The sequence below is a fragment of the Mandrillus leucophaeus genome, unplaced genomic scaffold (assembly GCF_000951045.1).
Source record: "Mandrillus leucophaeus isolate KB7577 unplaced genomic scaffold, Mleu.le_1.0 Scaffold242, whole genome shotgun sequence".
Classification (NCBI taxonomy): domain Eukaryota; kingdom Metazoa; phylum Chordata; class Mammalia; order Primates; family Cercopithecidae; genus Mandrillus; species Mandrillus leucophaeus.
Window position 1 is genome coordinate 1,311,647 of NW_012102499.1, and position 14,909 is coordinate 1,326,555.

At 38.4% G+C, this 14,909-nt stretch overlaps 1 protein-coding gene across 3 annotated transcripts in view; it reads left to right on the forward strand.

Moving 5' to 3' along the window:
- Positions 1–14,909, forward strand: part of GKAP1 (G kinase anchoring protein 1) — an 80,288-nt gene that overhangs the window by 41,585 nt on the left and 23,794 nt on the right. For 2 of the 3 annotated variants that reach the window (XM_011982759.1, XM_011982758.1), the window contains one exon: positions 9,241–9,393. The exons of the other annotated variant lie outside the window; for it this stretch is intronic. In XM_011982759.1, the coding sequence (XP_011838149.1) occupies positions 9,241–9,393 (153 nt within the window). The remainder of the gene's footprint in view (positions 1–9,240; positions 9,394–14,909) is intronic. 3 annotated transcript variants of the gene reach the window in all.

Sequence of the window (14,909 nt, forward strand, 5' to 3'; positions counted from 1 at the left end):
GGCTAGTTTTTTGCATTTTTTAGTAGAGATGGGGTTTCACTGTGTTAGCCAGGATGGTCTCGATCTCCTGACCTCGTGATCCGCCTGTCTCGGCCTCCCAAAGTGCTGGGATTACAGACTTGAGCCACCGCGCCCGGCCTTTAATGATATTTATAACAGGCACATAGTAGGTTTCATTTTGTCTGCCAGTTGAAGTATATTGTTAGGGCTTTTATGGAGCTTTGCGTTAAGAATTCTGATACTGTTGTTGCTCAGCAAGAAAAAGTACAATTATCAGTTAATTATATTGCCATTTACAAAAGAAGAAGTTGGTGCATATTTTACAGATTCTTACCATCCCTGATGTACAGAAGAGTGCTTAATTATTGGGTCTGTTACTATTTCATGTACTAGTTGTCTCTCTCAGTACACTGTGAATTCCATGAGAGTAGCCCATGCAGAGCATAGTATTATTTGCATAACAAGAGTTTAATAATAATTATTTCAAGTCAAGTTCAAAATTTGAGTCCATCAGGTTCATCTTAGGGGTGAGAAAAAGTAAACTTAACTTGTATATAATGTCATACTTAATGTAATAGCTCATTGAAGAACACCGTGTTCTTTCTTTTTTTTTAATTTCCAACTTTTATTTTAAGTTCAGGGGTACATGTGCAAGATTTGCAGGCTCGTTATATAGGTAAATGTGTGCCATGGCAATTTGCTGCACAGATCATCCCATCACCTAAGTATTAAGCCCAGCATCCATTAGCTGTGTTTCCTGATGTTCTCCCTTCCCCCATCCCCCGCTCTTCCACAGGCCCCAGTGTGTTTTGTTCCCCCCCACCTTGTGTTTATATGTTCTCATCCATTCAGTTCCCACTTATAAGTGAGAACACAACAGTATTTGGTTTTCTGTTCCTGAATTAGTTTCTGAGGATAATGGCTTCCAGCTCCATCCTTGTGCATGGATGCACAGTATTCCATGGCATATATGTACCACATTTTCTTTATCTAGTCTATCATTGATGGGCATTTGGGTTGATCTCATGTCTTTGCTATTGTGAATAGTGCTGCAGTGAACATATGCATGCATGTATCTTTATAATAGAATGATTTATATTCCTTTGGGTATCTACCCAGTAATGGGATTGCTGGGTTGAATCATATTTCTGCCTCTAGGTCTTTGAAATAATTTACACTCCCACCAAAAGTGTAAAAGCCTTTTCTTCACAACCTCATCAGCATCTGTTATTTTTTTATTTTTAATAATAGCCATTCTGACTGGAAGAATACCATTTTCTTTTGAGACAGGGTCTTGCTCTGTCACTCAGGCTTAGCAGTGGTGTGATCAAAGCTCACTGCAGCCTCAATCTCCTGAGCTCAAGTGATCCTCCTGCCTCATCCTCCTGAGTAGCTAGGACTACTGGTGCACACCACTATACCCAGCTAATATTTTCTACTTTTCGTAGAGATGGGGTCTTGCTATGTTGCCCAGGCTGATCTTGAACTCCTAGACTTAAGCAACTCTCCTGCTTTCCACAGTGCTGGGATTATAGGTGTGAGCTATTATACCTGGCCAGAACATCATTATTTAGATTCCCTCTTGAAATAAGTTAAAAGCACTCAAGAGTGGTAAAAGAGAAATAGCACATATACATGGACCGTTTTGAAGTTTGCGTGTTACTGTATGTTAAGGTATCTTAAAACTGTAAAGCTGAGAGGCTAGTCCTTGAGAAGGTGACTTTGGAGCCCTTGGAAATATGAAAGTATTGTAATGAAAGTGACAGATTTTCTCAAATTGATCTATAGAGTCTTTGCAGTTGCAGTGAAAATCCTGGAGTTTTAAGAACTCAACAAGTTGGCCGGGCGCAGTGGCTCACGCCTGTAATCCCAGCACTTTGGGAGGCCGAGGCAGGTGGATCACAAGGTCAGGAGATCAAGACCATCCTGGCTAACACAGTGAAACCCTGTCTCTACTGAAAATATAAAAAAAAAAATTACCTGGGCCTGGTGGCAGGCACCTGTAATCCCAGCTACTCGGGAGGTTGAGGCAGGAGTGTCAAAAAGAAAAAAAAAACTCAACAAGTTACTAATATGGAAAAGCAATTGCCAAAAAGTAGCTAAGAACTCCTAAAGAAGAACCATATATAATGTCACTCTGTCATTTATCAGTATTCCATATATGCATGTGTTTGTTTTTGAGCTATTTTGTTCTGCTGGTGAGTTTATTCCTGTGCTGATACTACACTGTGTTAAATATTCTAACATCGTAATGTCTTATATATGAAAAAGCAAGGGACTCTTTCTTAGCCATATTAGAAAAAAATCCGAATTGGAGCTCTGCCTTCTATCACACATTAAAATCAGTTCTATATAAATTAAATGCATATATGAAAGGCAAATTTTATAACTTTTAGAACTATAAAATACAGTAAAATATATTTGTGGCATATGGTTACGGGAATACTTAGCAAAAACACTAACCATAAAACAAAAGGTTGATAAAGTAGATGTCACTCAAAATGAATAACTTATTTTCCACAACATACCAGAATGGATATAAAAAGACAAGGCACAAATGGGAAAAAGCTATTTTCAAAACAGAACTGATAAAGCATTAGTATTCAAATAAAGAACTCCAATCAAATGATTACTGTCTCATAAAAATATAAAAAATAGACAAGTGACATTATGCATTTCACAAAATAGGAAATATGAACAGCAAAAACATACAAAATATTCGATTTTGCTGCTAACCAGAGAAATGCAGTTATGATCACACAGAGATACTGGTTTTTTTCCACTCAACAGGCAGGCAGAAATTACAAAGTGTACAGACAAAAAGATTCAGAGATTATAGATCAATCGAGTTTTGGATCAGTTTATATTGGTGGGAATGCAAATTAGTACAAATATTTTGCATGAGTTTGGTGTTCATATAAAGTCAAATATTCATTATGGCCCAGGAGTCAGCAGTCTTTTTTCTGTGAAGGACTAGGTAGCAAATATTTTAGGCTTTGAGGTACATCCAGTCTCTGCCACAACTACTTAGTTCTGCCACTGTAGTATAAAAACAGCTATAGACAATACTTAAATGAAGGAGCATGCATGGCTGTGTTCCAATAAAACTTCATTTGTGAAAAAGAGGCAGCATTTTGGGCTGTAGTGTGTTCACCTCTGATACAGATTATGATTTAGCAGTTCACGTGTAGGTACACATGCCTTAGAGAAGATTGCATGTATTTCCTAGGAACCATGTACAGAAATATTTATGTGTGCAATGGCCCAGCATCATGACCAAATTCGAAAAAATTCAAATGTTTATCTTCAGTAGAATGGATAAATTTTAGTATAATCACACAATGGATTACATAGTAGTGAAAGCAAATGAATATTTAAGTCCAGGTAACAACATGGATGAATCCAAAAGAGAATGTTGAGTGAAGAACCAGTCTCAGAGGAATGCATCAGAGTGATACCAATTTTATAAAACTTAACATTCAGCAGAACTAAGTATTCCTGCTAAAAATGTTTAATCTATATGTAAATCAAACCTTAAGATCTGACTTCCATTTTACAGGAGATGTAGGAGTTAGAAGTGCAAGTTAAGTGATACCTAAAGGGAACAATCAGGCAAATTTAGAAGATAGATAACTTTGTAGGAAACTGACCTGGTCTCTTCAACAAGAAACTGTTATGGAGAAGAAAAGTTTGGGTGTGGATGAGGTTCTCTAGATTGAGGAAGATTTAAGAGATATCAAATGCAGGCCACGCGCAGTGGGTAGCGCCTGTAATCCCGGCACTTTGGGAGGCCGAGGTGGGTGGATCACGAAGTCAGGAGATCAAGACCATCCTGGCTAACACAGTGAAACCCTGTTGCTACTGAAAAAAAAAAAAAAACAAAATTAGCTGGGCGTGGTGGCAGGCATCTGTAGTCCCAGCTACTCAGGAGGCTGAGGCAGGAGAATGGCGTGAACCCAGGAGGCGGAGCTTGCAGTGGATCACGCCACTGCACTCCAGCCTGGGTGACAGAGCGAGACTCCGTCTCAAAAAAAAAAAGAGATATCAAATGCAATATATGTAGGCTTTTATTAGATTAGCAATAAAAGACTTTTATACAATTGAAATTTAAACGTAAAGTAGGTATAGACCAGGCGCAGTTCCCCAGCACTTCGGGAGGCCGAGGTAGGTGGATCACTTGAGGCCAGGAGGTCAGAGGCCAGCCTGGCCAACGTGGTGAAACCCCGTCTCTACTAAAAATAGAAAAATTAGCCGGGTGTGATGGCACGTGCCTAGAGCAAAACTGTCTACAAAATAATAATAATAAGTAGGAATAAGGTGATGTTAACAAATGTGATTTTTGTTAGGTATGATAATGATAATATGGTTAAATTGGACAATTTTTTATAGCTGCATGTGAAAGAATTTCTAGATGAACTATCATAATAACTGTACTTTAGTATAAAGTACCTAGGCGCAAAAAGGAGGTTCAAATATAGAAAATCCTTAAATCTAAGTGTAGGATATATGGGTGAAAATTTTCATAATAAGAAGTTAAGAAACCAAACAAAATGAAATTTTATTATTTAGTGGTTCATCTGTAAAACAACAGAAACATGGAAATGATCAACACTAAGTTGAGGTAATGGTTCCTCCTGGAGGCACGAAGATGAGACTAAGGGAAGAGTATATGGATGGGCCAGAAGGTCTATAGGTAATATTCTAGTTTTTAAGTAGAATGGTGTGGGATCAAGGGTGTTTTTTTTAACAGCTGTATTGAGTTATAATTTAAGTACTATAAAATTCACCCATTGCAAGTATGTAATTTGCTCATAGTTGTGCAGCCATAAACACAGTCTAGTTTTGGAACGTATCCATAATCTCAGAAAGTTCCCTCATAACCATTTGTAGTCAATCCCTACTCCCACCTTCAGCCCTTGGCAACCACTGATCTACTTTCTGTCTCTAGAGATTTGCAGTTTCTGGTAACCTATAATGGACTCATAGAATGTGTAGTCTTTGTGTTTGGCTTCTTTCACTTAGCATAATGTTTTTGAGGTATATCCATGTTGTAGCATGCAGCAGCAGTATACCACTGAATAGTATTTCATTGTATAAATGTTGTTTATTCACCGGTTATAGGCTTGCTGTGAACATTTGACATATGTCTGTGTGTGGATATGTTTTAATTTCTCTTAGGTGGTTACTTAGGAGTGAAATGGCTGGGTTGTATGGTGAATTTATGTCTAACTTTTGAAGAGTCTGTCAAATTGTTTTTCAAAATGACTACCATTTTCCACTCCCCCCAGCAATATATGAGAGTTCTAGTTCCTGTGCATCCTTGTCAACACTTAGTATTATCTCTTGTTTTGATTATAGCCATTCTAGTGGGTATGTAATGTATTTCATTGTAGTTTTAATTTGCATGTTCCTAATAACTGGTGATTTCAGACATCTTTTCATATGCTTATCAGCCATTCTTATATCTTCTTGAAATATCTATTCAAATTTTTTGTTCATTTTTGTGTGTTTTCTTATTGATTTGTATGATTTCCTTATGTGTCTGGAAACAAATCCGCTGTTAGATACATGATTTGCAAATACTTTCTTCCAGGCTGTGCCTTGCCTTTTCTTTTTAATTTTTTATTGATACATAATAGACGTACATATTTTGGGGATGTCTTTTTGGTCTTTTAATTGTGTGTTTTGAAGCACAAAAATTTTAAATTGTTATCAAGTCTAGTTTGTCACTTTATGGATTGTGCCTTTTGTGTTCATTAAATAAATCTTTGCCTAACACAAGCCATGATAATTTATTCTAGAGGCTTTATGGTTTTAGTTCTTCCTTTCAAGTCTGTGATCCGTATTTTGAGTTAATTTTTGTGAATTGTGAAGAAAGTCCAAATTTACCTTTTGGCATATGCATAGACACTTCTCCCAGCACAACACTCTTATATCCTTAATAAAATGCCTTGACACCTTTTTAAAAAGTAAATTTGATCATAGATACGAAGGCTCATATCTAGATCCTCAGTTCCGTTCCATTGATCTGCATGTCTATACTTACATAAGCACCGTAGTGTCTTGTTCATTGTATGCTTGGTACCAAATAGGTGTGCAGAATTTGAATTAAACTGAAGTTGAATTGACTAGACTTATTAAGTTAAATATTTCATATTCTTACGTTTGCCATATTTTTATCTTTTTTTCTGATATGTGTGGGATATAGTAGTTGATTTATTTTTGCTTTTCTCCCCCCTATAGTTTTTTTTATCAATAAATCTTTTGAAAAAAATCCCATCTCTAGATCAGAAAGAAACTTCGTGCCTCACTCAAAAATACTTAAGAGACAGAATACCCTTTGTGATAGGCATGATGGTAATAGGAGCAACTATCAACAAACAGGGACATTGGCTAGAATTATAATCTCTAGTGATATGAAATCCAGAGGCTGATTAGTTGGTAGCAGTATGTTATTCCTTCCACAGAAGCTCAGCAGTGTTTTTAGCATTTCTGTATTTATTGCTGTAAAATAGAATATTACAAGAATATACTGGAACTATTTTATGAAGCAGTAATCTTAGAGTTATACCTGTATCCCTTAGCAATTGCACATGCATTCTTAAGGCCATAATTACTTGGTGGGGAAATAATACTTGCTCTATCAACTTCTCATGATGTTTATGAAATTCAAATAAGGTAATGTTTGTTTAAGTGCTTTGCAAAATATAAAGTGTTGTACAATCATTTTTAATGTCATTCATATAGTAAGCACTGATATACAAATAAATTTTTTTTCAAACACTTTACTTTCTAAGATAATATGAAGTGACAAGTATGAACAATTATTGAACCTTGGGGTCATCTGCCCACAAATACAATTGAGATGGGTAAAATTGTGAAATTGTGAATAACTGTAGCTCAAGAATGTGGGGTCAGGCATGGTGGCTTACACCTGTAATCCCAGCACTTTGGGAGGCTGAGGCGGGTGGATCATCTGAGGTCGGGAATTTGAGACCTACTGGCCAACGGGGTGAAACCCCATCTCTACTGGAAAAAAAAATAGCCAGGAGTGGTGGCACGTGCCTGTAATCCCAGCTACTTGGGAGGCTGAGGCACAAGAATCGCTTGAACCTGAGTGGTGAAGGTTGTAGTGAGCCGAGATCGGGAGAGAGAATGTGGGACATAGGTGAAACCAATGAGTGAAAGGAATATTTTCTTCAATCTCTGTCTTCATAACAGGATGTCGAAGAAGAAATGCTCCTTCTCTTGGAGAATGTAAAATTTCTATTATATAATTGGATAGACAGTGATAAAAAATCTTATCTTTTACAAATCTTCTATTGGCATGTAGAATTTATATAAAAATTATTTTAAAATGCAATGTAAGACTGGGCATAGTGACTCATGCCTGTAATCCCAGCACTTTGGGAGGCCAAGGCGGGCAGATCACCTGAGGTCAGGAGTTCGAGACCAGCCTGGCCAACATGGTGAAACCCCGTCTCTACTAAAAATACAAATTAGCTGGACGTACATGCCTGTGATACCAGCTACTCAGGAGGCTGAGGTGGGAGAATTGCTTGAACCCAGGAGGTAGAGGTTGCAGTGAGCCAAGATCATGCCATTGCTCTCCAGCCTGGGCAACAAGAGTGAAAATCCGTCTCAAAAAAAAAAAAAAGCAATGTAAAAGATTGAGCAACATAAAGCTATGATAATCAAGACAGTGTGGTACTGGCATAAGAATAGACATTTACAGATTGGTAGAATAAGATTAGGAGTTCAGAAACAAACTATTGATTTTGGACAACAGTCCCAACACAGTTAAAAGGGCAAAAGAATAGTCTTCTCAACGCATGATGCTAGATATCGTCATGCAGAAGAGTGAATTTCGACCCTTTCTTCACACCGTGTACAAAAATTAACTCAAAATGGATCACAGAACTAAACACATGAGCTAAATCTATAAAACTTTTAGGAGAAAATATAGAAGTAAATTTTTGAGTTAGGCAGTGGTTTCTTGGATAAAATTGGATTTCATCAACTTTAAAAACTTCTGTGATACAAAGAATACCATCAAGAATATGCCAAGACAACCCACGAAATGAGAGTAAATGATTGCAGATCATATTCAATAAGATATAGACATGTAGAATATATAAAGAACTGTTACAACTCAAAAAAACAAGTAACCCAGTTAAAAATGGGCAAAGGATCTAAGAAGACATTTCTCCAAAAAGATATACAAATCTCCAATAAGCACACAAAAGGGATGTTCAGCACCATTCGCTGTCAGGGAAATGCAACTGAAAACCCCAGTGAGACAGCACTTCACACCCAGTGGCTATCATGAAAAAGGCAGAACAAGTGTTGATAAGAATGCGGATAAATTGCAACCCGCTAGACTGCTGATGGGATTGTAAAATGATGGACTGCTTTGGAAAATTATCTAGTGATATCTCAAAAGGTTAAACATAGAGTCACCAGCAGTTCTACTCTTAGGTATATACCCAAGAGAATTGAAAATATGTCCATGTAAAATCTTGTGCATGAATATTATAGCAGCATAATTCATAATAACCAAAAAGTAGCAACAACCTGAATGTCTATCAACCAGTGAATGGAGAAATAAAATGTAGGATGAGATATTTGGCAATAAAAAGGAATGAAGTGCTGCTACAAGCCATAATATGAATGAATCTTGAAAATATTTTGCTAAGTCAGAGAAGCCAGTCAAAGGTTCACATACTGGGTTATTCCATATATACAAAATGTCCATAATAGGCGAATCTATAGAGACAGTAAATAGATTAGTGTTGCCTGGGGCAGGCAGCAGGTATTAGGAGGAAATGGGGAGTGACTGCTAATGGGTACAGTTTCTTTTTGGGGTGATGGAATTGTCATACAGTTGATTGGGGTGATGGTTGTACAACTCTGAATATATTAAAAAACCACTGTCTTGTACACATTAAATGGGTGAGTTGTTCAGTATATAAATAACAGAAATTTAAAAAGCAATATCTAAGTCCAAAAAATATGATGAAAGGAAATTTCCAAATGTGTCTCTACTGTTTTATCTTCTGGAGATGGAGAAGGACCAAGTGGTTGATTGTCTCTTAGCTGTCATTTTTCTTTCTTTTTTTTAATCCTTCTAGTGCTTGACTAGGTGTACCAAATGTGTATCCCTTCTAGTGGTTGACTAGGTGTATTAAATGCATAACAATGCATGTTGAATGATAGTAAATCATAATTCATTTTTGACAGGAATTGAGTTCTTCTCAGACTTTATCACATGATGGAGGATTCTTCAATAGACTGGAAGATGATGTTCATAAAATTCTTATTAGAGAAAAACGAAGAGAACAGCTTACAGAATATAATGGAACAGATAATTGTACAGCTCATGAACACAACCAGGCATGTAAAGTAGAAAATTCTCTTCAAATCACAGTAAATTGAAATGTAATTTTTATTTTTTAAACAAGTAAGCAGTGGAATCAAATTATTGTGTAAAGTAGTAGTTTAGGATATGATCTTAGTAATTATCACTCAAATATTTATATTAGAAAGTATGAAGTATACTTATACTATATGAACTAGTTCATTCGTTGATGACTATTTGCTGAGCATGTGCCATAAGCCATGTACTGTTAGGCACTCATAGGAGTGAGTGGAAACGTGAAGATGGATAAGACCTTTCTTCCCTTAGATACTCAGAGTTGTGGGGATATGGAGAGGTAGACCTGTAAAAGGATCATCATTCAGCACAAATGAAGACTTTAAGGGAGATATGAACAATAAAAAAGAGGTTTTGAATAGTGAAGGTAATTGATCACTGCTTGGGTGAATTGTGATGGTTATATAAAAAGTGACATTTGGGATGGAGTATGGATAGTGAGGAACTGTATAAGCTGAGAAATAGAGAAAGACTTTGGGTCTAAGGGAGCTGCAAGAACAGACGTCCTGAAATATAAAAGGCCCTAGACTAAATATTTAGGAAACTGAAAAATTCTGCAACTAAAAAGTTTACGGTTAAGCAAGTCTGGGATGACATGACTGGAGAAATAGATTGGATTTATGTTAGAAATGTCTTTTCTGTGAAACTAAGAAGTTAGAATTTTATCCTATACAACAGAGTAAGCTATAGCCCATGAATCAAATCTGGTCAGTGGTCTGTTATTACAAGGACTGTAAGCTAAGAATGGCATTCATATTTTCAAAATAGTATTTTAAAAAGAGAAAAGAGCCTGGCACAGTGACTCATACCTGTAATCCCAGCAGCTTGGGAGGCTGAAGCAGACAGATCACTTGAGACCAGGAGTTCAAGACCAACCTGGCCAACACAGCAAAACCTCATCTCCACTAAAAATACAAAAATTAACCGGGCATGGTGGCACATGCCTATAATCTCAGCTACTTGGTAGGCTGAGACATGAGAATTGCTTGAACCCAGGAGGTGGGGTTGCAGTGAGCCAAGATCGTGCTCCAGCCTGAGTGACAGAGCAAGACCGTGTTTCAAAATTAAATAATTTTAAAAATTAGAAAAGAGAGAATATGGCTGGGTGCTGTGGCTCATGCCTGTAATCCCAGCACTTTTGGGAGACTGAGGCAGGCGGATCACTTGAGGTCAGGAGTTCGAGACCAGCCTGGCCAACGTGGTGAAACCCTGTCTGTACTAAAAATAAAAAAAAATAATCGAGTGTTGTGGTGGGCGCCTGTAGTCCCAGCTACTTGGAAGGCTGAGGCAGGAGAATCATTTGAACCCAGGAGGTGGAGATTGCAGTGAGCCATGATCACACTGCTGCGCTCTAGCCTGAATAACAGAGCAAGACTCCAACAACAACAACAAAAAATATGTGGCAGAGACTCTATAAAACCCATAAAGTCTAAGATGTTTGTTGTTGGACCCTTTACAGAAAAAGTTGCCAGCCTCTGCTACATGCCAGTGTTACCCAAAATATATTATCTGAAGGAGAAAAAAATGCTTTCTCTCCTCATACCCTGGTCCTGGTTATATGGGACCAGGAAGAGGTGAGACGTACTCCAAGATCCTCACTGCCACATCTTAACTTCCATCATACAGAGAAAGTGTGTTACCTCTCAGACCTCTATGTCTGTGTTTATTTTTCTCACCATAACCACTAGTCTCTTACTTCGTCTTAACTATGAACCTGTTCTTTACCCTATATTGACCTCCAATCCATCAATTCTCCCAGCTTGAAACTTGTAGTAATTTCAGTAATGTCCCCATGAACACTTTACCCTTACTTCCTTAATTTTTCTGTGATTCTTTTCTTGCCAGTATGTAGCATTGGCTCTCACAATATTGTTTACCTTGCCTATTTTAATTCTCCGGCCACCAGGTGTTTAAAAAGTATTTTTTAAAACACTGCTAATGTTATCTGAAAATCAGTGCTATGTAACTTTTGCCATAGTCTCATTTCTTCTTAATGGTCCTTTGATTGATCTCTTTCTAACTTTGACAAATTCCTACAATAGCCATTCCAAATTCGGAATCTGGTTCCCATCTGTTTTCCATCTTTTCCTCTCTTCAATGGATGTTATCTCTTTGTTTACCGCAAAGACTGGTAAATTCAGTCACATAGCAAATTAACACCATCTATTAATGTTTGTGTTATATGGTATACAGGAGAAGCTTTAAGAACTTTTTACTCTAAAGCAGCAATAAGATTTGTTTATAAATAACACTATTTCTTATGGAAAATCTATTCTCAACTTAGTAGTGGGAAATCCTTGCCTACCCTGATGTACTCATGAGGTTCTTTCTGGCACTGAATTAAATTTAATGTTTTCTTATCTTTCCTCGACTTCCAAATTTTATGTGCAATCCAAGCATGTTAGTCCATTCTCATGCTGCTATGAAGAAATAGCCAAGACTGGGTAATTTATAAAGGAAAGAGGTTTAATTGACTCACAGTTCACTTGGCTGGGGAGGCCTGAGGAAACTTACAATCATGGTGGAAAGCACCTCTTCACAGGGTGGTAGGAGAGAGAATGAGTGCCAAGTGAAGGGGGAAGCCCCTTATAGACCATTAGATCTCATGAGTATTCACTGACTATCACAAGAACAGTATGGGGGAAACCATCCCCGTAATTCAGTTATCTCCCACCTGGTCCCGCCTTTGACACATGGGCCCAGCCAACCATATCATTCTGCCCCAGGCCCCTCCCAAGTCTCATGTCCTCACATTTCAAAACACAATCATGCCTTCCCAAAAGTCTTCCAAAGTCTTAACTCATTCCAGGATTAACCCAAAAGTCCAACTCTAAAGTTTCATATGAGACAAGGCAAGTCCCTTCTGCCTCTGAGCCTGTAAAGTCAAAAGTAAGTTAGTTATTTCCTAGATATAGTGGGAGTACGGGCATTGGGTAAATACGCCCATTCCAAATTGGAGAAACTGGCCAAAATGGGCTACAGGCCCCATGCAAGTCTGGAATCCAATAGGGCAGTCATTAAATCTTAAAGTTCTAAAATGATCTCCTTTGACTCCACATCTCACATCCAGGTCTTGCTGATGCAAGAGATAGGCTCCCACGGCGTTGGGTAGCTCTGTCCCTGTGGCTTTGCAGGGTACAACCCCCACTGACTGACTGCTTTCACGGATGGCATTGAGTGCCTGCGGTTTTTCCAGTGCAAACCGTCGATGGATCTACCATTCTGGGGTCTGGAGGACAGTGGCCCTCTTCTTATAGCTCTGCTAGGCAGTGCCCCAGTAGGGACTCTGTGTGGGGGCTCTGACCCCACATTTCCCTTCCACACTGCCCTAGCAGAGGTTCTCTGTGAGGGCTCTGCCCCTGTAGCACACCTCTACCTGGACATCCAGGAGTTTCCATACATCCTTTGAAATCTAGGCAGCGGTTCCCAAACCTCAATTCTTCTGTGCACCCACAGGACCAACATCATGTAGAAGCTGCCAAGACTTGGGGCTTGCACCTTCTGAAGCAAAAGCCTGAGCTGTACCTTGTCCCCATTTAGCCACGGCTGGAGCAGCTGGGACACACGGCACCAAGTCTGTAGGCTGCACACAGCATAGGGGCCCTGGACCCAGCCCAGAAAACCAATTTTCCCTCCTAGGCTTCCAGGCCTGTGATGGGAGGGGCTTCTGTGAAGGTCTCTGACATGCCCTGGAGAAATTTTCCCCATTGTCTTGGTGATGAGCGTTTGGCTCCTCCTTACTTGTGCAGTGGATTTGAATTTCTACCCAGAAAATAGATTTTTCTTTTCTACTGCATTGTCAGGCTGCAAATTTTCTGAACTTTTATGCTCTGACACCTCTTGAATGCTCTGCTGCTTAGAAATTTCTTTCACCAGGTACCCTAAATCACCTCTCTGAAGCTCAAAGTTACACAGATCTCTAGGGCAGCGGCAAAAAGCCACCAGTTTCTTTGCTAAAGCGTACCAAGAATGACCTTTACTCCAGTTCCCAACAAGTTCCTCATCTCCATCTGAGACCACCTCAGCCTGGACTTCATTGTTATTCAACAAGTCTCTAGGAAGTTCCAGATTTTCCCACATTTTCCTATCTTCTAAACCCTCCAAAGTGTTCCAGCCTCTGCCTGTTACCCAGTTCCAAAGTCACATCCACATTTTCAGGTATCTTTATAGCAGCCCCTGACTCTCTGTGGTACCAATTTACTGTATTAGTCCGTTCACATACTGCTGTGAAGAAATACCCGAGATTGGGTAGTTTATAAAGAAAAGAGGTTTGACTCAAAGTTCTGTGTGGCTAGGGAGGCCTCAGGAGGCTTACAATCATGGTGTGAGGCACCTCTTCACAGGATGGCAGAAGAGAGAATGAGTGCTGAGCAAAGAGGGGAAGCCCCTTATAAAACCATCAGATCTCATGAGAACTCACTAACCGAGGAACAGTATGGGGGAAACCGCCCTCTCCACCTGGTTCCACCTTGACACTTGGGGATTATTATAATTCAAGATGAGATTTGGGTGGGGGCAGAGCCAAACCATATCACCAAGCAACCATGTTAATTAACATTTACGGTTAGTGTATTCACTTCTTCCTTTTTCATTGATTATGGTTTTCCTTTTTCATTATGATTTTCCCCTTTGTAGTATCTTCTTAAATTTTAAAGCCACCTGAGATCATTTTTGGATAGAAGGAATGATATTTGTATATTTCAGCACAGAATTAGGTTTTCCTCAAGGCCTTTATAGAAAGAAGTTGGGTATATAACTTGATATTAACACGTTTAAATAATTAAGTAGCAGTATGATATAAAACCGAAGTGATAGTGTGACATAGTGGAAAGAGAACAAACTTTGAAATCAAACAGTTTTATCAATTGTATTACATTGGGATGAAATTACCTGCCATTCTTACACTATTAGGGAAGTTACAGATTATGATTTAAAATGTTTAGCAGAACATGTTTTCCATCAGTATGTACTTAATAGATAATTATTTTTGTACAGGCAAAAAATGGTAAGCCCCAGAAAAGATACACTGTTAAAATGCTATAGTAATTCACAGGAAAGGGGATCAGAGATAGCTTTGTGAGGAGAAAATAGCATTTGAATTAGGAACTTAAGAGTAGGATTTGGGTTTTCTTTGCGTTTTTTTTTTTTTAATTATTTTTTTGTGGCTACATATTAGGTATACATATTTATGGGTTCCAGGAGATATTTTGATACAGGCATGCAATGCTTACATAAGCACATCTTGTAAGCATTTATCCTTTGTGTTACAAACAATCCAATTATGCTATTTTAGTTATTTTTAAATGTACAATTAAATTATTGACTATAGTCACCCTGTTGTGCTATCACATATTAGGTCTTATTCATTCTTTCTAATTTTTTGGTACAGATTAACTATCCTCACCTCCTGCCCACCCCCTCGCTGCCTTTCCCAGCCTCTAATAACCATCCTTCTACTTTGTAACTCCATTGGTTC